The following is a 25,681-nucleotide window of genomic DNA, read 5'->3' as shown; positions in this document are numbered from 1 at the left end:
TGGACAAACGTTGGGTTTCCTTTAATGGCATGTTCAGAATTGGCTCTGTGGCCAGGTGGGAGGAGATCAGAAGTGTGAGAGTGACTTTCTCCCCACTTCCCACTGGGCACCAGGCATTTTGCAGTGTTTATCAGAGGAAGACCCAACAAGAAGTGAGCAGTGTGCTCAGATTAGGTCCTGGGAGCAATACTTCTGTGCCCTGGGCTGAAAGAAGCCAGGCAGGTACTAGATCTAAGGCTAAGGGCCAAGAGAGGAGCCTTTGGGTACAGAGATCATACTTCAGAGATCATCCAGCTTCTCTGAGGACTAAGCAAGGTCTCAGCACCTCTGGCTCTACCTTTTGTCCTCCATCTCTGCAGGTATCCCTGCTGGCCAAGCCCACCAGGAAGCCAGAGGGAAGGGTGACCATTGGCATAGGCTGTCAGATCAGCTCTGGCCAGGGGCCAGAGAGGAGTAGGGATGGTGGAGATTGGGAGCCTGCAGATAAGTAGAAGGTTCATAGCCCATCTGTGGCTGTGTGGATCTGAATCTGGGAGCATTCTGATTTTGTAGCCATATAATGCAATGATTTGTTTTAAGAAAACCAAGATCCTGATCAAATATAGCTCTAGGGTGCTGAGAGGTGGCATCTGTGTGACCAAGCTGTAGGTGAGGCACGCAGACCTACATTTTCCAGACTGACATCTTCTGGTAGCTCCATGAGGAACCCCTAAACCTCTAGACTGACTGGACACTCAAGCACATCTCCAAAGTTCCCCATAGCAAATGAAGTATGCTGAGGATAACACAATGCTGATTTCAGGTCCCTCCTGCTCCCTACTCCATGCCATTAGGATTGAACCCAATGCTTTCACATTGAGCTTTAGTCCTGTTTTCTTTTTTTTAAAAAAATTTGAGACAAGGTCTCACTAAGTCACTAAGTTGCCTGGGCTACCCTAAGGCAGCCCGTCTAAGAGCAAAGTAAGCCCCTTTCCCAAAATGCCCTCCCTGAAGCCCAGTTCTGCTTGCTGGGAGTGTCAGGTGTGTTGACCACCTTGCTTGATCTCTCTAGTTGCATATGATTGTGAGTGTAGCTCAGTATTTTTTTCTCTCTTCCCCTCACTTACTATGAATCACTTGCTAATTTTTAAGAAGTTAGAACATTTCACATGGAATTTGAATTCTGAGTTCTCTTGAGAAATGTTAACATTTTGCAATCGTGGGCTTTTATTTTCACATAGGGGAAAACCCAATAGCAGTAGCGCTAGGGATGGTGGCCTACTTTAGTTGGTGCTGTATCTGTCCCTCCCAGTCATCTCTCATGAGTCTGCGTGACAAGGTATTTGAATTTTCAGGATCTATAAGCCTGTCAGTCCCTGCTAGAGCAGGCACATTCACATCCAGTTTCATTGTTCTCTTGACAGAATTTGCAAACATGAACTTTCTTCTTCAGGTGCAGAATCTTTTTCCTCCAGGAACTTAGATCTCCTTGAAAGTCTTTCACAGTTTCAACAGTGGGACCAGTTGTAATTTGTTAAATTATGAGGAAATCAAAGCTGACTCCACTGACTTACACTGGCATTGTCTATAGCAAAAGAAAGTGAAGAATTGTCAAAAGAAATAATCAATAGCATACTTTGATATCAGGGGAGGGCCAGGGTGCTTATCCATGATCCCAAGTGGGCAAACAAATTAAAAACTTTGGAGCCAGAAGAGACTTCAGCTACAGCCAAGACTGGCATCTTTTCAAAGGGATTGAATTCTCTCTGAGTAAAAAGTCTATGGGTGCCCACCATGGATCCAAGCCTCTGGCCATCTCTGGAGCAAGGTATGCACAACCACCCTCCCTCACCTCCACATTTCTGACCTGACGATGAAGTGGCCTTGTGGCATCTCTCTTACATCCTGAGGGCACCAGTGTGATCCCCCTGTCCTCAGGACTTTTCTGTCTACACCCAGGAGACCCTGGCAGTGATGGTCAATGATTAATGTGCAAATAGCATCTTTCATGTGTTCCTTCCAGTTGTCCAGTGTCCTCCTGGTACCCTCAACAGAAATTTACATGCCATGTTGTCATGTTGTACTCAGACTTGACTAATTCCAGTTGATAGCCCCTTCAGTTCACTAGGTTGTTTCTGATCTATGCACCATCTGTCAGTGGAAGACTTTGGTTTATGTGCATTTCATAGCCCGCATAACCTATGGGGTGAATTGTTGTGGGAAACCATTTTCTTCATTCTGCATTAATCATAGGCTGCTCCAACTCCTGTTCAAGGAGTATGACAAAGCTCTTGAGTGAAGGAGGAGAGTCAGGGTCATTATCAAGTCGTTTCTTAGTGGTCTGTTCTGAATGGTCCTCTTCGTCTTCACTTCTTAGACTTTATGCCTACCTTCCCACCAACACCACCTTTCTGTTATTTGCTGGGCATTTCCCTTATCCTATCTTGTTTGTATCTTGAGGCATTTGCATACAGTTTTCTAACTGCCTAGAATGCTGCTTCATTCTTCTTCTCCCAGTTAATTAACATTGAGTTCAAACCTCACTTCCATAACCAAAGCCTTCCTAACTATCCCAGTCTGCCAAACCTTTCCCCATTGAAGACTCTCATAGCAGTTTATAATATATACTTATTTATGTGGCCCTTGGATCCATTTTTTATGACTTTCAGATTTCCTTAAACAATCATAACATGAGACAAAACTTACACGCTTGGGCTTTATGGAGAAGTACAAAGCCAGAGCAGGAGCTAGGAAGACAGAAAGGAAATGAGGCAGGATGAAGAGTCTATGAGATATAACAGGCAGCGTGGTACTGAGCTGTCCACACCTGTAAGGAACAGCGGTGAGCAGCTTCACGCCATGGAAAGTCTTCCCGGCAGGCTGTGTGGACCCCTGGACTCTGAAGTTGTGATTGGAAGGGAGGGAACTGCGTCTGCCAATGTTTTTCTAACTCCTGTTATCTTGTTGGTCAAATTCCCTGCAGGGCAGAGTAACTGCATTTGTATACAGAATGTGATTCTCAGCCCCACAGGGCAGCCTGGGCTCAGAGTCAGGGCTAAAATCACCTTCTTGTTTCAACCAGCTTTGGTTCCTGTTTTTTGTCTTTTTCTGACTGGAAGTCTCTCTCACCCTTGCTTCTTTGAATTTCAATGAAGGCTGCAGTGGGTTGAGACTGCTAGGGTGGTCTGCTCAATTCTTGAGAGAATAGGATCTCTAGATCTCTGTCAGCTCTTTGTTCCCACCCTTCCATGTCTCCCGAGGACATGGTCCACCCTTAGGAAAACGAGCTGCTCTATGTAAATTTCTTGGAGTAGGGGCCAGCACACCTTCAGCACTGTATCTGCGTTCCCTAGTACCTTTTCTGTTGTTATGAAGGTCCGTGAAGCAAGTCGGAGCAAGTGAAGTGGGAAAGCCTAAGGCTGGAAGCCCTGGGGACACTCCTCAGTAATCCTGTGCAGCCTGTTGGGTGCGCTCTCTGCCCTCCCAGGTTCTGCCCTCTACTCTGCACTAGAGAGGTCCTCACCCCTCCCAAGGCCATTTGGACTTGCCTTTGGGTATGTGGTGGGGATGAGGGGAACAGAGGAGGAGGAGAGCAGGTTGTGTGTTCCCTGGCTCCTCTCTATGAGATCCTCTTCTCCTCTGTGAAGTCCCCATTCCTCCTCTCCATATACTTGCTCTGGTCAGTTCTTTCCTGCTGGTTCTGGGCCCACTGCTACTGCCCACCTTTGTTCCTGGAGACCTGGGGATGATGGCTGTGTGGAAAGTGGTTGAGGCCGATCCCTCCACACCTACCACACCTTGGTTGCTGGTACTTGTTTAAATCAAGGGACATTTCCTTGAACTGCCTAAACTTGAGTGTACCAGCTCTTTTCCAATGGGATCTTGCCAAGCTCATATCCAACCTAGGGATAATGTTACGACTACTTTGTAAATTCACAAAGAAGATGAAAATAGTTAATATTTATAAAGATTTAGGAGAATGCACATGGAAAGGATTGCATGAGTGTTTGTTATTAAAAGTGAGTCATTGTGATCTGCCTGCCTTATACCATGCTTGGCATATTGGAGATTTTTATTATATAAGGCCTTAAAGAATGATTGTCCAGAAGGTTTTAACTATGTGAATCTAAACACAAATTTCTCCAGTTTCATCTCTATTATTCAGTTAACATGAACTTGCACAGTAATGAAAGCTTTTTAATTTCATCTCTCCCTCTAGAATGGTCTATTTAATGCCACTAGCCTGGAGATAGTGTCTGACTTCAGAGGTCTCCACCAGGGTATATTGATACTCAGCCCTAAGATTGCTCTAATAAGCTTTATTGACTTGCTGAACCTTGGAGTACTTTTTATTGACATGCGGTGTAAATCATTCCACCTGACATTTGAATGTCCTTTCCCTGAGATGTGTTAGACCTTACATGGCATACTGAGCTCCTGGTGACGTGTGCCTTCTTTAGTCAAGCAAGTGATGGCTTAGATGGGAGACATCACACGCACAGGCTCATTTCAGACTGAAATTGGATGGGGAAGAGGGTCGTGAAATTTTGTGCTGTTGTAAAAAACATCAGGGGCAACTGTGGGAGGGTCATATATTTTAATGGGAGATAGCTCTTTCCTTTGACTTTAGAAATTATAAAAAAAACCCAAGAGATCTTTCCTCCCTCCCTCCCTACCTTCCTCCCTCTCTCCCTCCCTACCTTCCTTCCCTTTTTCCTTCTCTTTTTCCCTCCTCCTCTTTCTGCTTCCCTATTGCCCACCCCCACCCTGTCACTTTTCTTGTTTTTCCCCTCTTTGTGGTGCCCAGAATGGAACCCAGGGCCTTGTACATGCCAAGAAAATGCTCTACCACTTAGCTATACCCCAGCTGGAGATTGTTTCTTAACAGTCCATTCCACAAGAAGTGCAGATACTGGATTTGTAGAGAAAGTCATGTAACTTCAAATTTGGAAGTTTACATTTTGCTCAAATTTATACTTGGAACTGGGAACTACATCCCTGCAGCCAAAATCTTCTAATACAATGGCCATGTAAGGAACCACCATCCTTCCAGGAACTCACTTTCTTGGATAATGTTTCATAAGCCCATCTGGACACTTGTTCCCTTGCTCAGCCGTTCTGCCAATGTTTATTGAGCATCTGCTATGGGCCGGGAACTTGCTAGAGCTGGGAGAACGTTGACACGTGTAATCATGTCCCTGCCCCTGGGGAGCTCATGGTCTAATTGGGAAGATCTGAAATTGATCATTATAATACAAGGCATTAAACTGCTGCAAGAGAACAGGAGTTTGCCACTTTGCCGCTTTGATGTTCTGAGACATCCCATTTGTGGGGATTGGCGAGGCATTGTAGGATGCTGAACATCATCTGTCTACTGGACACCACAACCACCCTCTCCAGCCACTACAACCAGACACTACAACACACATTGCTAAAGCTCCCCTGAGGGAAAACATCTCCCCCATTGAAAACAGAGATGTTTATGTAATTTCCTGGGAAAGGAGCAACTGATTCAGCCAGGAGACGTTGGGTGGATTTCTCAAAAGGATGATGGTGTTGGAGCTCGGTCTTGGGACAGCACTATGCCCAACAGGTTATGGAGCAGAAGTTCAGTGCTTCAGCTGCAGACCTGGGTAGGGAGTGGTACTGGAGCACTGTTTAGAGAAGAGCATGGATCTCTTTTGCAGTGAGGTTAGACTGCAGGACAGATAAGGCGTGGACCAAATGGTGGAACCTTGTGTGCTTAGCAAAGACGCCAGTGCATCATCCCACAGGTGAGGGGCAGCAATGAGTTACTCTTTAAGCAAGAGAGGCTTCGGAGCTTGCACTGCATAGCCTGTCTGACTGAATGACTGCTCAGCACCTGCTGCTCCCTAATGGTAATAGCGCCCCGGTTTCCTTGGGGGAAATGCCTGCCTACTGTTCTCTGACCCAGCGGTTCATCTGGGGCTGAATCCAGTCTTAGGTTCCGTAGATCTGGTCAGAGCACTGTGCCCTTCTGGGATGAACCTGTGACCCCCATCTGGGCCAATGAGGGGACATGCTTGAAATTTTTGTAGAATGGGAAATGAGGATCTCTTCCTTTTTCTGTGGCAGAATATTATATGTGAGCCCCTCACTGAGCTACATCCCCACTTTTTATCAAGACAGTATCTCACTAAGTCATTAAGCTGCTCAGATAGGGCTCAAATATGTGCTCCTTCCATCTCAGCCTCCCAGAGTGTTGAGATTATAGGTATGTGCTACCATACTCATCTTGTAGAATATTACATGTGAGGCTACCAAGGAAGATGCCAACAGAGGATGGAAAGCCAGAAGATGGAGAGGGAAGGGTCCTAGCTGTTGGTCCATTTGGCCCCAGCAATGCCTGAGTGTCTATTGGGATCTTCACCCTCTTTGTCTGTAAGTCCCATCTCTATCTTAAACTAGGTTGGGCTCTGTGTCTGTCCCTTGGCATGGGAAGAGAGAGATTTGATGAACACACACAAACATGGCCTATGTGGAGCAGGAGGTATGAGCAGGAAAGAAAAACTCATCCTATGCCAGAGGAGAGAGGAAGACATGCAGTGTGTGCAATCAGGGAGCCTATGAGGATGAGATTAATGTGAAATCTGCAGAGGGCTCTTCTGTAATGTGGATCAGTGCTCTCCTCCATCATCTCTCCTCACAGCTAACCCTGCGATCCTTTCCAGCGCACACAGTCCTGTGTGACTCCCTCCCTTTGAGTGTGCACTGGACTTATTACTTTACTACAGTGCAGATCAAGAACTGCCACTTTTAAGATCAGGTCAGGGGGAGATGTTGGTTTCTCTTGTGAGTTCTGCTTTCTTACTCTGAAAGAATTGAGCTGCCACGCGGTGAGTTCCCTGTGTGATGAACGCACAATGGTCAGTAGCCAAGGTCTTCAGTCCATACACCCTGAGGAGTGGACTCCAGCTGTCAACTGCAGCAGTGAGCTCGGAATTCATTCCTAGTCCAGTGCAACTTCTAGAAGATACTACAGCCACGTTGATGTTTTCGTTCTGGAGAGAGAACTTGAACAAAAGAAGCACCTAAACGGCACCACACCTAGCTTTGGATGCTTTGAGCTTGTGTTTGTTGTTTTGAGCTGCTAAGTTTTGGAGTAAATAACTTAAACTGGCATGAGCAAGAGATACCAATACAGTGGATTTTTGTTTCTAATTTAGTTTTGAAATATAGTAGCACTCGACAAATCAATACTTGCCAAAGAAGTGACGAGACTGATTATAAACAGCAGCCTGGATGCCTGGCAAAGAGTCAGGAGATGATGGTCTGTTCTGAGTTGCAGATCTAGGGGTGAGAACTTGGCTCATATGTGAAGGGTGCTGAGAACTTTGATAGCTGGCAGCCGTGGGAACATAGAAGACAATGACAGAAGGTGATTTGAGCAGAGCATGTGAAGAGAGAGGCTAAGCAGTGTCCTTTAGGGAGGTGGCATCTGGGTGGAGATGTTAGACAGAGAGGCAGGGAGGAGGCAGTTAGTTCAAGGCCAGGGTGACGGGCAGGAGTGTATGGTCTATGAAGCCACAGAGATGGCTCACACAACAATAGATGAAGAGATGGCAAACAGGATCCAGGACTGAACATGGCCTGGGGCCCATCAAGGAAGAAGGTTCTGTGCTAATGGAGTCAGTGGAGCGGTGTCACAGGGAGACCAGCCTCCTGTAAGCCATGGGGTGGTGGCTGGAGGCAACACAGTGAGATGTCTCTGCAGAAGCTTGGGTTAGAGGTGGACCCAGCCCGGGAGATCACTGAGTTGAAGGAGGAGGGTTGGTATAGGAGACCTGCAGGCTGCTCCTTCCCTGGTGGCTGGAAGAGATGAACAGGGAATAGAAGGGAGGATTCATGGATGGAGGAAAATCCTGGGAGAGGAGCTGAAGCTGGAAGCAGGCACTCTGGCAGAGTATTTAGTCTTGGCAATGAGAAGTGTGTTCAGATAAGTACTTACGTTTCGATTCAACATCTGTCCTGTGCTGTTCTGTATTCTCTGTGAATGACTCCAGAAAAAAAATGTGGTTGCTTTTATTGCCAAGTTGTTTAATTGCCTCACGGAATAACAGCAAGCAGGCTCATCTTGGAGGTTTTGAACACAGAGACGAATCAAAGCCGGAAGAGGTAGAGAAATCAAATAGACTGATGGCCTTTTCATTGACAGTCTCTCAAATTGGTTCCCCCTTCTTTTGTCACTCCATTAATGGTGGTTGACATCTGTGAAATACTTTTTAGACTAAAAATAGAGAGAGATGCAAGAAAATTCTACCTGCTCTCCTAAGGCACGTGCTTTGCGCTTTACTTTTTTTTTTTTTTAATCTCTCTTGTCCATATAAAAGAAATGCCAGACTTGCAGTGGTCTCTGACAGTGATTCAAGGATTATTGGCACTTCACACTCTAAAAAGAACCCGTGGAAGGCAGCAATGGCATCTCATTCACCACACTACGGTGATTGCGCTTCACCAGGTGGCACGACCCTCTCAGGCCTGTGAATTAGGTGTGGCATGGACGTGAAGCTGCTGGTCCAGTCATTTCTGACTCCTGGCCTTTGGGATGTGCCCTCAGGATCCTGGTGCCTCATATGTTTATCACATTTTTTTTTTTTTTTTTTTTTTTGTGGTACCGCGGATTGAACTCAGGACCTTGTGCTTGCAACGCAGTCCCAGTGCCCCTGAGCTAAATCTCAGGCCCTCATGTGTTTATTATTCCTAACTTATGACATTAGCTTCCCTGTCCTACTTGTGGCTCCAGAGTCTTCAAAATAGCACCTCCCAAGTGTCCTGGTTCCCTGCAAAGTACCTGTAGATTTTAATATATTCATGGAGGCATAATCAGCCTTTCAGAACACTACCAACAGCCACCTCCTTTTTATGGGGTTGACTGTACAGTGACAATTATATTTTCAGAGAGAAGGAAAACATCCCTGCGTAAAATCTCAGATCTTATAGATAGGAGGTATGATCAAAATATATGATGTTTAAATTTTAAAATTTTTATCACAGTAAAGGACACATTATCATTAATTGCACTCCGCTTTGGTCTCACCACTTTCTGAAGAAGTTCTGGATGTTCACTTTCATAAGTGTCATTTGTTATGCTGTCATGGCTTCCTTGATGTTCTGAAGAGTTCAAGATATTTGCAGCAATCTCTTTCAAATAAAAACAGTGTAATGTGTCCACACCCAACTTATTCACCAGGTTCTGTCACCGCACAACTTCGGTCTCTTCTCCAAAGTCGAAACGACCAGAAAACATGGCTTAGTTACTTCTCATGACTGGATCATCACTTAAAAGAGGAGCGGTTTTTTATGATTCACAGTTTTAGTCCACAGTCAGCTAGTTCCAGAGCAGAAGGAGGATGGAAAAGGTGCTCAACACATGGCCTCCACAAAGCAGAGAGAGAAGGGAAGAACCTGTAACAATAGTACATTCTTTTAGGTCACACCCCAGTGACCCATTTCTGACCATGCCCCATCTCTTAAGAGCACATTTAGCTAGTGCACTTATAAATGGATGAATGCACTGATAAGTATCTCACCCCCATGGTCAATCAATTTCTAAAGAGATGAGGCTTTTGGGAGACATTTTAGATCTAAACCAGAACAAATGATGAACATCTTGAATCAGTTCATTGTATCACGGCAGCCACAATAGCCAAATAAAGACACTCACAAAAGAGGACTTCTAGAATGGCTTCAGAAAGTAGCAAGAATGATGGGAATAAGCATATTTGAAGCAAGGTGATGGTATTTTTTTTGGGGGGGTTAATGACAGTGTATCTTTAACTGTAATAATTTTTTAAATTTAACCAACGGCTTCAGAAAGTAGCAAGAATGATGGGAATAAGCATATTTGAAGCAAGGTGATGGTATTTATTTTTTTTGGGGGGGTTAATGACAGTGTATCTTTAACTGTAATAATTTTTTAAATTTAACCATTCATCATATTTCATGATCACACGCTGTATGTTAAACTCCCACCTTCTCCACCTCCATTTCTGTCCACAAGTCATTCCACCCTCAGATAAATAACCCAGTGTTCTACATGCAGGGCTGTAATGCTTGTACCGTTGGGTGTGTGCATGTTTGTGTATGTGTGCATGTGCAGGAGGATTTAAGATTCAGATTTCTGTTCTCAATCCAGACCTCCTGAACCAGAATATGTAGGGCAAGGCCAGGGACCTGGATTTTGACAAGCATTTCAGATGATTTTTATGTACACTCCAGTTGAACAGGATACTGGTATGTTCTATCAGTAGAGTTTTGTAGGTGATAAAAGAGATATTGGGATTTTCACACCTCCTGGGCACATAAGTGTTTTTGAAAAGCCATCATTTCCCCCTTCTTTCTTCATGGAAGCACTAAGCAGAGAGAAAGTGACCACTGCCTCAAGCCCTGGGCCCTGATCCCTAGGTGTCGGTTGTAAGAAGCATGTGGACCTCCAAATGCCAGCACCTGAGGTCACTTTCCAGAACTTTCTTTTGTCTCTGGATGCTACTCTACTCGTGCCCAAGGAAGGCTGGAAGTGACATTGGGTTAACACGTTCCACACACACCAAATGACCCCAACCACTGAGGGATGGGAATTGGTATGGAACTAATCAAACTCCTTTGCCCCAGGGTGGATAATGGGGACACAGTCCATCCTGGCTCCCAGAGGTAGGAATAACCTCCAGCTACCTGTAATTGTTTGCTTGATAGCACATTTTTACACTGGTTTCTGTCCTTTGCTCCCCATCTCACGTCCCCATACCCTGGGGTTGGGCCACTGTTTCGTGGACTCGGCTCTAAAGTTCGCTGCTTGACTTACACATCTGTCTGAGGATCCCCTTTGGAGGAGGCATAAGAGCATCTGAAGATTAGTGAGCAGGGACCTTTGAGCTCAGTCTCACTGATGGTGTGGGGAGGTCCAGCAGAGAAGGCTGGAGCCAACAGAAATGTGCTCTGTGAAGATCTCACTGTGACTAAATTCCCACGTTGAGTCCTCCTGTAGGTGTTTACATTCAGATTCCAGAATCCCAAATTCTACTCATTTACTTACATTTCTTCACATTACCCGCTATGTAGTCTTAAAAAATGTCCCCAGTAAATTATTTTTGTTTATAGGTTTATGCCTTTTAACTGTAGTATAAGGAATAAATAGAAACAATATGTGTACAAACACAGAGCAGAGTAATGCATACTTTGACTATGTTTTATAGATATTTTACTGCTCAGAGCATCTATAATCCACCAGTAACCACTGGAAATGCATAATCTTCCTCATCAGGTTGCATATTTCATCCTAAATGGCTTAAATATCTTTACTTATCCATTTTAATAAAATGACTAGGACTTAAAGTAAGTGCATTTGAAAGAAATCGATTGCCAATATTCTGTGCTGCTAATACATGGAACATTTTTCCCCCAGAAGTGTTGGTATATTAAGGCAAAACTATTTATGTTCTGATTATAAATTCATTAACTATTTACACCTCATTGACTTGCTACTTTGTTTTTCCTTGAGAAGTTTCCATTTTAACCTTCATGTGTGACTTTGGATGAAACTATAATGCAGTATTTCTGTTTTTTCAAAATAACTTTTAGTAGGACTTCAAACTGTGTATACTTTTTCTGTCTTATTGACATTTTGACCCCCTGTACCTATAGAGAAGTTTTAGAAATGGAGCATAGAATACCTTGAACCTGATATCAGACTGTTAAAGATTTTAAAACAGGGCCTCCTTGAAATTGTTAGGTTTGTAAGCTTTGAAAATTGACTTCTTTGAGCCTCCATTTCTGTAAGTGTAAGATGATGATGTCAGGGCTCTCTAGAGGAACAGAACCACTAGGAAATATAGGTGCGCTTATGTGCGGGGGGTATGAGGTGGCCTTCCCACCACAGTGACTGTCTGCCCACTGGAGAGTCAGAGGATCCATCAGCTGCTCAGCCCAAGAAGATGGAAGCTGCAGAAGAACAAGAGGGATCAAGGATGCAGCACAGTCCGAGGCTGAAGGCCTGCACGCTCCCTGGAGGATCATTGGTAGAGGTCTGTGTTAGAAGCTGAGGAAACTGAGACCTAGGTCCAAAGGGGATGGCAGCAAAGGATGGGCTCATGCAGGAAGACTTGAGCTCTCCCACACGGGTACTCTTCCTTCCTCTTTCCCTTTGTGTTCCTCCCAGGCCATCAGCCTATTGGTTGGTGCTACTCCTACCCAGGGTAGGCCTGCCCCCCTTGGTTGGGTGACCTGTATGTCAGTCATCCACAGACATGCTTTTCTAATCTGTTAGGCATTTCTGGATTCATTCAATTTGAAATATCATGATTAACAGTCACAGGTGGGAATGATAATAAGACTGCCTACGCTACAGGACTCCTCTGAGATTAGATGTCCTACTTCTGGCTTGGCACAGAGTGGGTCCCTAACACAATTTTCAGTTTTCCTCTTTTGACCAAATCCTCAGAAGGCACATCCTGATCTCGTACCACACTGTACCTCGTAGGAGAACAGAGCCCCCACTGCAAGAGTGTCAGGTTGGCAAACACTTTGGCTCATCATTGCTGGGTTTAGAACTTATTTCTACTTCCAAAGCTGAGTGACAAAGAGAGATTTGTGATCACCTCTGGGCTGTCTGTCATAGTGGGGATTGCGTCTTCTTTGTTGGTTGGACATGGTGTTATGTTGGTTGGGGCTGGCAGCCCCAGAAGACTGAGAGGTGTAAGCTCCAATGCCTGCACGTGAGGCAAGCAGTGACATCTCCAAGATAGTGGGGCATCTATTAGTGACAACCTGCTAGTGATGAGCTGTCACTAGGTGCCAGTGACAATGTTGAGGGTCATGGGTTAGATCATTTAGTTCTCGTGACAATGCTCAGTGAGAGGAGGCATTATTGCTCTGCCTTTGAATCTTAAATCAACTACCTAATAGCTTGGGTACCACAAATGCATTATTTCTCTGGTTCTCAATTTCTTCATCTGTGAGATGACAGCAAAGCCTGGTTTATGGAGTCGTTAGTTCCTGCACATAGAAAAGCTGAGCTAGTGTTGGGTGTTACATTCATACCTTGGTACTTGACTGCCTTGAAACTTGTCCAATTCCGTACTGGACACTTTTTGATGGGAAAATTTTGCCCCAGTACTCATCATTTGTTTGGTACTTCATGTACAAGCTAGAACTTGTTGGTGTCGATTGCCTTGTGACTCATTACACTTTGCAGCCAAAACAGTTTGTTTGGTACACGTTGTTTTCGGTATACATCACATTGAGAGAGTTCTACTGCCATTTGGTGAGTAGGAGCTAAGGTGCTGGTGAGCATCTGACAGGTTTAGCTAGCTCAAAGAATAAGTGGTGCTGAATTCGAGATTCCCTGTGTTAGGCCAAATGTAATTACCCCACCCCCTGCATAGTACTGGAAATAAAACCTTGGACCTTTGCACTAAGCTATATCCCTAGTCCCCTTTTATTTTTTTATTGTGAGACAAAGCCTCATGAAGTTGCCAGGTTGGGCTCAGACTTGCTTGCAATCCTTCTGTCTCAGCCTCCCTAGTGCTGTAATTACAGGTATGTTGCACCACACCTGGCTTTGACTACTGGTCTCGTTATCACCCCTCCTCCTTGTTCAGAATGCTATTTTCATTACTGTTATTGTCTTCCTGTCACTATTTGAAGAATGTAGACAGCAGAGGAAAAGGGATAAGACCAAAATGAATAGGAGAAACCATCGTGTTCACATGACATTTAAAAATAGAGCATGCAAGTTTGTGTCTTCCGAGATAAAGACTTCACCCCTGAATGCTGGGTAGCTCATTCTTAGTATTAATGCTTTGGTTAATATCAAAACCCTGACCTACATGATAGATGGTGAGTTGGCTCAGCCAACCAATAACTATGTATTGAGTATCTGCCATGTATCCAAAGACTGAGGAAGGATGGAGGCTATAAGGTACAATCCATTCCCCTGTGGTCCACAGACTGTTTTAATTAGTTCATTAGTTGACCCATGGCATGATAAAGCTCTCAGGTAATCCTGGAGACTGAGAACCCAAAGCAAAGCACATCTTACATAATATTAGAATTATGTAATGAATTTGATTGAATTCAGTCATTTATATGTGAATCTGAGTATAGCATCCTCTCTCCTGTGCCTACTGTTCGAAGGTGCTCTGGAAGATGAAATGAAAGGAGATTTGGCTATTTTGATGTTTTTAGTTTATTTTAAAACCCTTTTTCAATTCTATCTAATATATCACTGATTACACCTAAAACCTTAGAGTATTTTGAAATAATCTACTAATCCCTAGGATTCACTGGGACCTTTATCCCAATTTTTCTGAACAAGTTATTCAACAAATATAACATACTAATAGAGAAAAATCGTCATTGAAACATAAGAAAGAAGAGTAATGGCCAGTGGATCAGTAGTGGGAATTAGGGTGATATTGAGTCTTGGCAAGCAGCCTGGTGGTAAAGTACATATACTTCACAATTTAATTCTACATCTTTTATGAATAACCCAGTCTACCCCTTTTGCCTCACTGTTTACTATCTTGTCTCCCTACCATCTTCCAGCCCCCTTGAACTCAGCATAACTCTATGTTGAAGAGATTTGTTGATCCTGGCAGGAGCCATACCATTTTGCTTTGGGAATTGTCTTAAAGATATTCTTCTTCTCTGGGCATATCCTTCACTCACCTCTGAGGACTTCCTGCAACCATTGCTGTTTAGAGTGATCTCTTCTAAAAGTGTGCCTGACCTCCACTTTCTCCCACATCTGGCTGTGTTCTCCATTTATAATTTGCCAAATTTTGCAAAATGGTTTCAATCACTTATTTGTATGTCTGTCCTATTAGACTATAAGCAGATGTGACTATTATTTTTTTAGTTTTGTTTTGTTTTTTGAGACAGGGTCTCACTATGTAGTTGAGACTGACCTGGAACTCACTATGTAGCCCAGGCTGGTCTCAAACTCACACCAATCCTCCTACCTCAGCCTTCCAAGTGCTGGGATTACAGGTGTGCACCACGACGCCCAGCCTTTGACTATTAATTTGACTGTCAACTTCATTGCATTAAGAAATGGCTAGCAGATTACTAAAGCAAGTCGTTTGTTATGTCTGGGTAGGTCATGAAGGCATGACCTTGAGTATTATATATGATTCTTCACCCTTCTCTCCCTGACACTCTTCCCCTGCCTGCTTCTGGCCACCATAAACTAAGGAGCTTTGTTTTACCATGCCCTTCCACCATGATGTTTCTGCCTTGGAGCCAGCTGATCATAGACTGAAACAGTGAGCAAATTAAATTTCTCCTCCTTTAAGTTGCAGGTGTTGGGTATTGTGTATCAGTGATAAGAAAGCTAATACAGAAATCTGATACTAGAGAAGTAGGATCATTGCTGTGACTGTGTCTTACCTTGTGGTTTAGAATCTCTTGGAACCAGTTTGTTGGAGGATTTCAGAGAGGTTTAGAGATGTTGGTTAGAGAAGCCCTAATATACTATAAGTGAGTCTGATGGGTGACTCTGTTTAGGGATCAGAAAACTATCCTATTGATAGGAATGCAGGTCATAAAGGCAAGGCTTGGGAAGTTTCAGTTAGAAACAAAGATTCCATTGGCAGCAGGACTATAAGCCATGTGTATTACGCTCTGGCAGAAATTTTTTCCATATTTTTCCTATGTCCTGAGAGTGCAGGAAACTGAGATTGAGGAGTGGTGGAATAATTAATCTTCCAGAGGAAATTTCAAAGCAGCCTAATGTTCAGGCTGTTGCATGGGTACCACTGTTCGCTTTTAGCCAGCTGTATAGTCAGAATCCCAGATATGTGAGCCAAATTAAACCTCTCCTTTAAATTTTGGATATTAGGTATTGTGTTTCAGCTATGATAAAGCTAATACAGCAGAAATTGTGTCTCAGTGATCTACTAGATGACTTGCAAAAGTCACATTTGGATGGCTGAAAGAATGAAAAACTAAACTAATGGATGAACAGGTTTATTTCTCAACCCTTCCTAAAATGTTAGCCCATGCAGAAATAACCTATGCCCTGTCATGAGGAGGTTCATCTAATATTTATTGCACTTCTCAGGTGGCCAGCCTGTGCCCTGAGGACATTATGGGTCCTTAAATTTTGAGAATGATGTGATCTATATCTAGATTTCCCCCAAGAGTCTCATATGCTCAGGGTTGGGCCGTTTGGAAGAGTAGTGGATTATGGTTTCAGAGCTGAATGTGCTGTTGGAAGGTGAGACTAGTCAGAAAAGATGAGTCCCTGGGAATATGACTGGGAAGGGAAACCTGTATCTTCTTTCCCAGCTCTTCCTTCTTTCTGCTTCCTGGCTGTCATAATACAAGGAGTTATTCCTCCACCATGCCATTCTACCTTGGAGCCTGTAGACTATGGACTGAGAATGTAAGCCAAAATAAACCTCTCCTCTTTGAAGTTTCAGGTGCTAGGTATTTTGTCCCAGTGGTGAAGAAAGTTACTAAGAGAAGAACCATATTTACAATGGGCTGGAGTAAGTGATATAACAAGGTTAAATCTGTATGCCAGGGGAGTTTAAAAGAGGGGAAAGTTTGGGTTTGGCAGGAGGGAAATGCTGTCCAAATAGAGATGTAAAAGATAAAGGACACTCCAGGCAGAAGCTGCAGGAGTGTTTCCAAGTTGGAGGGACAACATATGCAAAAGAGAAGACACCTCCAAGAGAAAGGCTCTCTGGGTCACAGTGTCAATTTTGAAAGAGCCAAGTAGCCCAGGCACTTACAACCTACTTAGGGGACTTAGACCTCATCCTGGGGAGCAGTGAGAAGCCAGGGAAGGATTCCAAATTGAAAAACAAGATAATAAAGCTTACAATCTAGATAGTTGTTACTCAAGCATGAGGCTACAAAGTCGCTTTTTTTTAAAAATCAACTTTATGGAAAATACCATTATTGAAGCAACTTATATCAAATTGAAAAGTATTTTCCATGTCCAGTAGGAGGAGCCAAAGTCTCCTGGTTCTTTATACCATGGTTGGGGGATGCTTTGCCTGGATGGCTATAGGAGATCTAGTTCAGCACCTCTCACTACCTTTCAGTGGCACAACATGGAGAAATGACAGAAACAAACAAACAAACAAAAAACAACAAAAAAACACACCTCTGCCCGGAATAAGGTAGCTTTTGTAAAATAGAAAGTGGTACTTTCAAAATGAGTGATGTAACAGCAGGCTATATTGATCAATTCTCTACTTTTGTTTTAAATTCTAGTGGGTGTCTCCCTCACTCATACTACTGCCTTCAACCAAGAGGTAGCACAGGTAAATGCATGCCTGACACTCACTGGTGATCTGTGTCTCTTTTTACCCTAAAATAAATAAATGAGAGCAGATTCAGGCTGACCTTGATTTTCAGTTAGTTGAATATATCTTATTTCATTCCCGATGGTAAAAAGTATTTAAAAAAATAATAAGAGGGCTTAGCGATTACCTGTTTTAATGAAACCACAGTCAATGTTTCTGCCTTGAATGATTGCATTCATTTTTTCCTTTCTGGAGTAAAAATGCAGGAATATTAGAGAAACAATTCCTGTTGGTGAATTTGCACAAAACATTATATTTCAACAGGAGTTCCCATTAACTGCCATTTATTTTTTCTCTCATTATTGATAATTTGCTTTTAAATTGAGAATACCTCTTTTACAACCCATCTCATCTCTCTGCATGGCTAGACAATTACATTTAAATTCGGTGGCTTTCCCATTGTAAACAGTTTCTGGGGGAAATGATTATGATGTTACTAACCCAGATTTATGGCTTCAATGTGCTACCACTGAAGGATAAAGACTAATATAAAGGGAAAAAGTTGTTTACATACAAATATGTTATTATCAAAGACAGCCCTGAGAAAGCCTATGGTAAAAACCAACCCAAATTGCAAATCACTGCTGCCAGTGATAAAGATGTCTCTCTGGATCCTGCAAACTTTATTTTCTCAAATAAGCAGAAAATATTACATGGTTTAAAGACAAATTCCAGTTGTAGGTAAGAGCTCCCTTTATTGGACTATGGGAAGGGAAGTTAACCTGGGAGGAATCACTGAGTCTGTTTGTGAGGCCCAGGAAACACAGTTACAGAGGCACTCAGGGGACCTGATTTGGAAATCTCACAGCTCCCTTAGAAGAGGAGCCCTCACTGAAAGTGTAGGGCAGTCAAACCACAGGTTGGGGACATGACTAAGAGCATCAGGTCGAAGGCTCAAGGCAGGACCTGGCCTTGTCCATTCTCATCTGCCCTTCAGCGGGCACATGAAAATAGGTGGACCTGCCTGGGAGTAGATTCTGGTTCCTTGCCAACTTTATGACCTTGAGCCAAGGTTAGAGCTTATTAGACTTCAAACTTTATTGTGCTAGATAGTTACTCAGAATGTTTGCCAAAATGAACGAAAGAAAGAAAACAAAGCAAAAGAAAGAAGGAAAAGGAAAGAACGAAAAAAGGAAAGAAAAAGGAAGGTAGAATTTCAGCCTAAGAGGCCAGGGTGGGGCTCAGGAAAGGAGAAATATGGCTTTAACTTCCAAATGCCTCCTTTTTTAAAATCTGTGCAATAGATCAACCCATCATTAGGACTTCATCGAGTTGCTAAAAAGGCAAGAAGTAAAGTGGTTAAAACAACATCTGGCGAAAAATATGTGCTTATTAGTAATACGATTAAGAACTCACAGGTCTTGACTGTAAGGCAGCTGCTAAGAAGACAATTGCTAGGCTGGTAGAGCCAGTAAGCTATCCAGGAATAGGAGGCCACTCATGTGGCAGGAGGAGAGGCGTGGTTTTGAGGGGTGAGGACCAGCCCAAGCTGGCGAACTCTCTGCATCTCAAACAGGGCTCCATTTCTGCCAGGCCTTGAGATTTGAAGATTCACTGGAAAACGTCCCAGAGCAGAAGCAGATTGGGGCAAGAGCCTGCTTTCACTCCTAGCTCCTGTGGGGGGTTTGTTTTCTCTCTTTGGGGGTCTGGATGGCGAAGAGCACTGCTGCCCCACGAGGGAGCCCACTTTGGGACAACAAGGACTTGTGCACACCAAGGACCTGCGCTCACTGGCCCGGAATCAACTTTCACCCCAGTCTCCTTTATGGAGGAGCTGGAGGCCTTGGTACCTCTGGAATTCAGGGTGCTCCCGTGACCGCAGCGGTGGAGGCCTCGGCAAGGGAAGGGGGAGGGGGCGCTCCCTGGCGCACCGGATTATTTTTGGCTCAGTAGCCCGGCTGCTTGCTGACTGTCGCGCCCGCGCGCGCGCGCGCGCACACACACACACACACACACAGACACGCGCGCGCGCACACACATACACACACACACACACACACACACACACACGCACGCACGCACATTTTCTCGCGCGCTCTCTCGGTCTCCTTTGTTTATTTTCTAATCTATATTTTTGTAAAAAGATTTCTGCTTCATTATCACTCGCCTGCCTGCTAGCGCTCCTGAGGGTCAACGGGTGCACGCCTCTCTCCCCATCACTCCAGCCCCCTCTCCTGGTCTCCCTGAGCTCGGGGTTTGAAGGTCACCTCCTTTTCAGTCCCCCTGCGAGCTGCACCGCCTCCTCCAGCCTGAGCGGGTGGCGCTGGTTGCGCTGCCTCGAAGTGATTCACGCGTAGCGGACAGATCCGGGGTCCGCGCAGGGTGGGGAAACCCGAACTCGCAGAGGGGAATCCCTCCCCTTGCGCCCGTCTCCCGCGGCACCCACGTAGGGGTTAGGGGCGAGCGCTCAGCCAGCCCCGGACCGGCAGAGGCGGCATCGGCATCCGTGAGACCCACGCGTGCGCCTCGGGGACCAGAGAAAGCGAGCAGCACAGCCAGCGTCTGGAGGGGACGGTCGTGCGCCCCGCCCCGGCGTCCTGAGGGAGAGAACTCTGAGCCTCCCAACAGAGGCAGTCCGAGGAGCAGCAAGACGCGCACCCCGGGACACGGAAATCTCGCGCTCCAGAAACCCTCTCAGCTGCCGGCAGGGCCCGGGGCTGTTCCGACCCTCTTCGCTCCCAAGCAGGGGCGCCAGAGCGGGGCTGACCTGCCCGCGAAGTTGAGGGACAGTGTGGGAGAAGCCGGCACCTCACTTCGCCGCCTCCAGCTCATGGTGAGCGTGGTTGGGGGTGCCGAGAGCGCAGGGGAGATCGGGGGTCTGGGGCAGCAGAGAAGGCGACCGCAAGCGGACCTGCCGAGAGTTCCAGGTAAGTCAAGGCGTTGTCGCTTCCTCTGTGCCCCTCTGACCTGGCCCCGGGGGTCCTAGGGAGGGAGAGCTGGGTCTCCGAGAGCTGGCCTTCTCCCAGAGCCAGTCTGGGCACGGTGGACGGGAACTTTTCTGGGCGTGTGGAGCAGTCTCGCGGCTGTCCTCCTGGGGGATGAGGCAGACCCCGCGCCTCGCTTCGCGCAGCACGTCCTTCCTGGCCCCGAGCGCCCTGGCGAAGCGAGCGGGCTGCCTGGTCCGCCGTCCTGCCAGCGAGTCCCAGGTGCCGGAGGGCAGGAACCCGCTTGCGCACTCTGGTCGGCCCCCTGCCACTCGATGCAAGGGTGGGCTTAGCGCGCCCCCACCGCTGCCTCCTCCACCGCTCTTCTCGAGATCTGAGGGAGGAGGAACCTCGGTGATTTGAGAGGGGACTGGGGAAGCGCCGAGCCCCGGTGGGCAGAGGGGAGCCAGAGGGTGTACAGGGCACAGCGACTGTGTTTACTGGCACCGGGTTAATGCCCCGAGATGCTGCGCTCGACCCAGTGGAGGAGGCCCCCCTGGAAACTCGGGAGTTGGGAACTCCAGTCCAGCCTCCTGGCCCCTTGGGCACCTTAGAGCATCCTCATGGCTGAGGGTGTGGGGGACAGATCCTGGGGCTTGCAGATCCAAGAGCAGGCGCGGCTGCCTGGGCTCTGGTCTCCTGGTTACCCGAGGACAGAGTGGAGGAGGGCGGGGCTGGCAGAGCGCCTTCCCCACCTCCCTGCCACGGTTCTGGAGACCACCTGATCGGTGCTCCCCAAGGCTCTGCGCCAGCTTTAGGCACCAGGTGTCACGCAGAACCCGGAAACCGTCTGAGCAGGAAGGGAGGGGAAGACCCTGATGCCACCCTGCCTGACGCCACCAACTCTCGGCTGCTAGGGAGTGGGTGGCTCATGGCTTCCCTGTGGGCTGATCCGGAGGGTTGGGTCACCTGCCAACTCCGAACTGTGGAACCAGGCCGCCCAAGGCTTGGACAGCCTCACCAGGCTGCCTGGGAAAGTGGCACCCAGACGGGGGTCTTCTCAGTTGAACTTGTAGAGTGGTGAGGCATGGAATAGCTTTATTTGAACAGATTCTCAGTGTATAACTTAGAATTTCTTTCATAATAAAATGATTAAAAAAACTTTTAAATCCAGAGCATGATGAAACCTGGTCTTGTCTGCAGGTTGGGAGTCACTGCAGCCTGGGTTCCCTCCTTTGTCTCCTGACCCCGTCCTTTGTCCCCCCAGCCCCATTTTAGTTCATCCACCCTCCATTTACCACTTATATATGAGAGAGAGAGAGAGAGAGAGAGAGAGAGAGAGAGAGTTATGAGTGGGTCTGGATCCTTTCAATATTTAAGTGACCACAGAGGGCCTGGCTGGAGCCATCAGCAGATTTATTTTTGGCTAAGAGGTTTTTCTTTTACTGTTGTTGTTTTGTTTTTTCTTCAGAGGCAAAGGACCTGGGACCTGTGAAGGTTAAAGGTGCTGGCAGTGGCTGCTGGCAAACAAAGGGGGCAGACGTGAAACCTTCTTGTTTGAGCACAACCTGGAGGCCGTGGGTCCAGAAGGTCCCTTGGGTTTCCTCTAAGTGACCATAGGGTGGAGTTGGGTTAGAAAGGAAAGGATACCCTTCCTCATAATCATGGAGGGAACTGTCACAGTCCAGAGCACAAGACCTTGGCGCCTGAGAAAACACCAGGCTCTTGACTGTGTTACCTGCCTGCTGGGTGACCTTGGGCATGTTGTTTAACCTCTCTGTTCCTCTCTGTTTCTTCCCTTGTAAAATGAAAGTTTCAGTACTAGTTCTGCTCTGAGAGGGTTCTGGTAAGAATTAAAGAAAGTAATAAAAAAGCAGGACCTGGCATATGGTAAGTGCTTAAATTGTGTTAGTTCTCTGTGTATCTGCTCTCTGTCTCTGTCTCTGTCTGTCTTTCTCTCTCTCAAAGGGTTACTATAATTATGGGGTCTTGGGACTGTGTATAGAAAAGGGAGAATCTGGCCTTATACACATTCATTCCCTCTTAAGTACCGGGAAAAACTTATATATGGAAACAAGAGAGAGTCTAGTAAAGGGAGATGGCTAAGCCCCTCCACAATGGCCTCTTCTGCTCTGTTCATCCCTTGTCCTAACAAGGATGGGGGTCAGCTGCCTTCCAGTGGTGTCTGACTCACCCTCTTGACCAGCACTGTTGACCTGAAATTAACATCAGGGACAGCTGTGTGATCTTCTGATCTGTAGAAAGCCTTCATCTCCTTGGCCTCCCAGGCTGAAAGTATTGTCTTAGTAAATCTTTTTGAATTGGAATCTTCCTCCTAAAATACATGAAATATTTTGCAAACATAAGAATTAAAGAATATTAGAAGTGGCTTTATCTGTTATTTATCCTGAGACTCACACAGTGACTACTCCCATATGGAAATCTGTGACGTTATCGAACTGCATGAACAAAACTGTGGTCATTCATTACCCATAGCAAGTGAGTGCACAAATAGGCACCTGGCTGAAGGCTTTTCAGTTTAAAATTTTTATTTTATTGTGCTAAGAATACCGCATGAGATTGACCATTTAAGAATAGTATGCACTGCAGATCTGCAGAACTTGCCCATCTTCCCCACACTGAGGCAAGAGATCTGAAATCTAGACTCCTAGAACCAGACAGAGGAGGGTGGCTGCTCGTGTCTGCAGGGTGGGCAGGGGCGGGGGCACAAAGATTTGTCAATCAACAGGTGCGAGCTTCAGTGATGTCCCAGTAACCACTGCTCTCTTAGATCTCCCCATCTTCACCATCATCCTATGACTCAGAGTTTTGACCCCAAACCTAGGCAGAATGTGGGTCTGAGCTGGCTGCTCCCGGAGTGCACCTGTCTGCCCTCGTTTCTTCTCATGGCAATACGTGCTATTTTCCCCACCTCTCCCTCCAACGCCTGAGCCCCGTCTTCTAGACACTGCTGCTGGTGTGCCTGATGGATCTTTTTATTCCCTAATAGCTTTAGCCCTTGCTGCTCAAGCCATATTAAGCTATTATATTTCACCAAAGTCCTTTCAGATCATTTTTGGTTTTTGCATTCAGAAAATTGGGTCTGCCTCGTGTATGCGTATGACATTTCACCTTTCTAAAAATTAGACCATTTTGTTTGCATCCTTTAAGCTCATGGGTGGAGGGATGAACACTTTCCAAGAGGGAAATCGTATCTGACACACAAAACACTTTGGGGATGCGGTGATTTCCCAGTGGCGTGGGAGGAAATTCTTGAAATCTGAGTGCACTTGCTCTAAAGGACACAAGGCAGCAGGCCTTGACCCAGCTTGAGAGGTTCCCAGTAAGCAGGATTCCCAAGTTAACCCTGGCTTGGCCACTTCTGCGGGGACCATCCAGTCACCCGTCACATTCGTGTTCACCAGTGTCATTGTACTCAAGACCTCAAATGGTGATGCTGTTTTTAAAGAAGCCACAAGGCTCTCCCCAATGCCTGCCTCCATTACTTAAAATACTCCTTCAAGGCACATAAATATTAAAACTTTAATTAAAGAATCAATCAGTGATGGAACTTTAAAATGAGGGGCCTTAGCACTTTCGGATTATATCCACGGCAAGCAGGGTTAGACTCAGTTGATGAAAAGCAGTACATGGCCTTATAGGAGAGACAGTGGTTCCCATGTTTCATGTCCATGCTTGCTCTGAGCACCATCCTTTCCACTGGTTTGTCGCTGGTCGCTGGACGCGGACGCAGTTGACTGTGAGTTCCTACTGCAGAAGACTGTGTCTGTCTTGGGGATAGAGGTGACTCATGAGATATTGTTGATTAAAACCATTGAGCGTGTTGGAGGCTGTGCTTTGTAGACAAGGCCAGGGAGAATTTTGCTCGGTTGGAGCTTATATTATTGGGACAAGCCAGAAATAAGGAAGAGGTGTAAAATCTCAGTTATCAAGAAAATGACAAAGATTACAAAAGTTGCATCGTGTCAGAGAGGGGCTGGGAGGAGCTTTCCAAGGAGGTGGCATTTGAGCTGAGACCTAAGCATAAAGTAGGAGCCGCTGAGTATCAGTCCACACATTCACTCCGACGGCGGACAGTGAATGCCCGCTGTGTGCCAGGCAGTTCTAAGGCGCTTGGAGTAAACAGTGGTGAATATGTGTGGAGATCCATGTCCCAGTGCAGCCGTCGTCTAACTGAAAGTCCGAACTCAGGGATTTCAGCTCTTGCCTGTGTTCCCCAGAGCACAAGTATATACCTGTTCCTGGGGGCTCCTCTCCGGCTATGCACAGAGATAGTGGCAGAGGGAGGGGACAACCAGTGCACAAGCCTAGGGACCAGGATAATGAGGTAGGGGTAGGAATTCAGGGAGGTGATCTCAGGCCCTGGAGGCCTGGAAAGGAGTTCTGAAGGATGATCTCTTGGGAATCCTCCAGAAGGCTTTATGCAGAGAAACGCTGTGGCATATTTAAGGCAGAAACATTATGGGAACATTGTTGATGCTTTTGAGATGAGCGAGAATAGAAGCATGACTTCCTGGCCTTCCGTTTTTTTTTTTTCCTATGACTTCCAGATCACCCCAATAACCATTTTGGTCTGTAGACCTACTGGGATCTGGAAAGGCAAGTTCTATAATACGTAAAAACTAGATTTTAGTATTTCCCCCTCTTTAGGGCTGGGGTGAAAGAGCTGAGGGTGTAGCTCATTGGCAGAGTGCTTGCCTAGCATGTTCTAGGCTCTAGGCTCTAGTTTCCATCCCTAGCTTTGGAGAGAGAGGGAGAGGGAGAAGGAGAGGAAGAGGTAAAGGGAGAGGGAGGGGGAGGGGGAGGGAGAAAGAGAGAATAGTTTATAGGATAAAAGAACCTCGTTTCCCAGTAATGCTCCTTGCCCATGGGTGGAAGACCCTGAGAGTACAATTGTAAACATTCTTGTTTCTCTGGGTGACACCCCCCGCCAACAACCTGCCTTGCTTGGTGGGATCCCTGGGAAAGCAGTACCCATTCCCTCTACTCATCCTCTTTCCTGATCAGTACTTTTCTGGCATGTGGCCCTATATCTCCCTCTCTAGGCTGTGGCTCCAAGTGATGACTGGTCTTTGAGCCATAGGCTGGCAGGGCCAGTTCTGAGGGTAGCTGGTGCTGTTCCCCTCAGAGCACCTGGCTGCAGAAAGTAGAGCTTGTTTTGGTGTTTTGATGGAGCGCTGCCACGCAGGTCCATCCGCTTTCCTTCCATACTGGCTGCAGCTGCCTGAGGCCACAGTGAGCACACTGGCTGTGGCTCAGTCTTGTGCAGAGTTGGGGTCACCTGCCACCCACCCTGTTCACCTCATTCCTTCCTTGCTCATACCCTGCTTGTGACCATCATAACCCAGCTCTCCCTACTGCCTGTGCACACTTCCCTTCCTTGCAGCCACCCCTGGAACATTGTGCATTACCTGAGTGATGACCTGTTTAACCTTTCTCTGCCCCACCGGAGGGTACTCCAGGTGCTCTGTGTACAAATGTGAC

General features: G+C 46.1%; 1 protein-coding gene across 3 annotated transcripts in view; it reads left to right on the top strand.

Moving 5' to 3' along the window:
• Positions 1-25,681, top strand: part of Rbfox1 (RNA binding fox-1 homolog 1) — a 1,859,632-nt gene that overhangs the window by 424,284 nt on the left and 1,409,667 nt on the right. Inside the window, exon 1 of one of the 3 annotated variants that reach the window (XM_010644148.2) lies at positions 19,257-20,085. The exons of 1 other annotated variant lie outside the window; for it this stretch is intronic. In XM_010644148.2, the coding sequence (XP_010642450.1) occupies positions 20,083-20,085 (3 nt within the window). In that variant the 5' untranslated portion in view covers positions 19,257-20,082. One more of the 3 variants, XM_010644158.3, reaches the window with a different exon arrangement.

The sequence above is a fragment of the Fukomys damarensis genome, unplaced genomic scaffold (assembly GCF_012274545.1).
Source record: "Fukomys damarensis isolate Sample0158 unplaced genomic scaffold, DMR_v1.0_HiC HiC_scaffold_34, whole genome shotgun sequence".
Classification (NCBI taxonomy): domain Eukaryota; kingdom Metazoa; phylum Chordata; class Mammalia; order Rodentia; family Bathyergidae; genus Fukomys; species Fukomys damarensis.
This window is presented reverse-complemented; position numbering and strand designations above follow the sequence as displayed.